The sequence below is a fragment of the Microtus ochrogaster genome, unplaced genomic scaffold (genome assembly GCF_000317375.1).
Source record: "Microtus ochrogaster isolate Prairie Vole_2 unplaced genomic scaffold, MicOch1.0 UNK27, whole genome shotgun sequence".
Classification (NCBI taxonomy): domain Eukaryota; kingdom Metazoa; phylum Chordata; class Mammalia; order Rodentia; family Cricetidae; genus Microtus; species Microtus ochrogaster.
In genome coordinates, this window is record NW_004949125.1 from 212042 (window position 1) to 213650 (window position 1609).

General features: G+C 48.2%; 1 protein-coding gene across 1 annotated transcript in view; it reads left to right on the forward strand.

Annotated features, from left to right (window-relative positions):
• Positions 1-1609, forward strand: part of LOC101994742 (kinesin-like protein KIF19) — a 55079-nt gene that overhangs the window by 43462 nt on the left and 10008 nt on the right. The window contains exon 15 of the mRNA XM_005368067.1: positions 546-667. Coding sequence (XP_005368124.1) covers positions 546-667 — 122 coding nt within the window. The remainder of the gene's footprint in view (positions 1-545; positions 668-1609) is intronic.

The following is a 1609-nucleotide window of genomic DNA, read 5'->3' on the forward strand; positions in this document are numbered from 1 at the left end:
CTCAGGAGGCAGAGGCCTATAGATCTCTGTGAATTCAAGGTCACCCTGGTCTACATAGCTCTGAGCCAACCAGGTCTGCACAAGTGAGACCCATACCACATCCCCAAAAGACCCTGAACTCCATTTTCATTATCACACACACAAAATTCATCATAAAAAAATTAAAGTAGAGCTGGGGATGCCACCCAGTTGGTGGAGTGCTTGCCTAGCAGTCATGAGGCTCTGGGTTCCATTCCCAGCACTAAATACCAAGGATGGTGCTCACACCTGTAATCCCAGCACTTGGAGGTACTGGCAGGAAGATCAGGAGTTCAAGGTTATCCACAGCTATATATTGAGTTCAAAGCCAGCCTGGACAGCATGAAACCCTGTCTCAAAATAAGTAAGCTAAAATGGGTGGGAATATAAAAGACAGTATACTGGAGAAGAAAGACTCTGTCTAGGAACTTCCTTTCCTTCAAACATTCCAGGAAGGGTGTTGCCCTTTTTGGCATGTTGTGGTGTGTTGTACTACATTCTGACGGCTGCTTCCTTTGCTTCCTCAGACAGTGGCATTTCAGCCCCAGAACCTCTGGAGCAGCAATACCAACTGTACCTCCGGGAACTGGGCGAGGGCACATTGGACCGCCTGCTGCTGCAGCTCTCAGTGATGTCCAGCTCGATCCAAGTGAGTCTCACTTCCCCTACCTCTGCCCAAAGCCACGATCAACAACATCCCATGATTCTTTGCCCTAGGTCAGCCTGTGCTGGGCTGTTCTGGGCACCAAGGACAGGGGAGAGAAACTAAGGAGACATTCATGGACCAATGCCCAGAGTCAGTTCCAGGGGGCGCATGTGTTGAACCACAGACTGCATAGTCAGACAGGGACCAGGACCAGAGGATGAGCTGCAGAGATGAGTCAGTCAGTGGTGTGCTTACTGTGCAAGCATGGGACCCAAGGCCCTGTACACAGTAAAAAAGAAAAAAAAAAGAAAGAAAGAAAGAAAAAAGAAAGAAAAGAAAGAAAAAAAGAAAAAAGGCCTGTTACCCCTTACCCCAGTGCAGACCCAGGTTCAGCGAGAGACCTGTTCTCAACAACAATAACAAAAAAGAAAATAAAAAAGGAGGATGATTGAGGAAAACACCCAAAGTCTACCTCTGCCCTCTACACCATGCTCTGTTCTCCCACATGTGTGTGAACATATGAACATGTATGTACACATACAAATGCATAGTGCACACATGTACACACATACAAAGTAGCTAGGGGAGTTCCGCAGGTTTAAATACCACAGCCTGTCCACTGAGCTAGTAGAGAGGGTCTCCTGGACATCTGGGTGGGTCTGGGTGTGTTCCCTTGGGTCCAGCCTCCACTGCTCTCTCCCTGATCATGCCTCTAGTCCTTGGCTCTTCCTGAAGAGTCTGAGGTGAGTCAAATCTGGTGGGAGGGAGTCCTGAGCATTGCCTAACTGTCTCAGTGACTCTGGGATGCATCCTCTGGGGAACTCAGAAATATATGAATTTTCCACTCTTCTTCTGGGTTCCTGCAGGCTCCTGTAGGGAAGAATAGTTTGAAGTTCTCTCTCTCTCTCTCTCTCTCTCTCTCTCTCTCTCTCTCTCTCTCTCTCT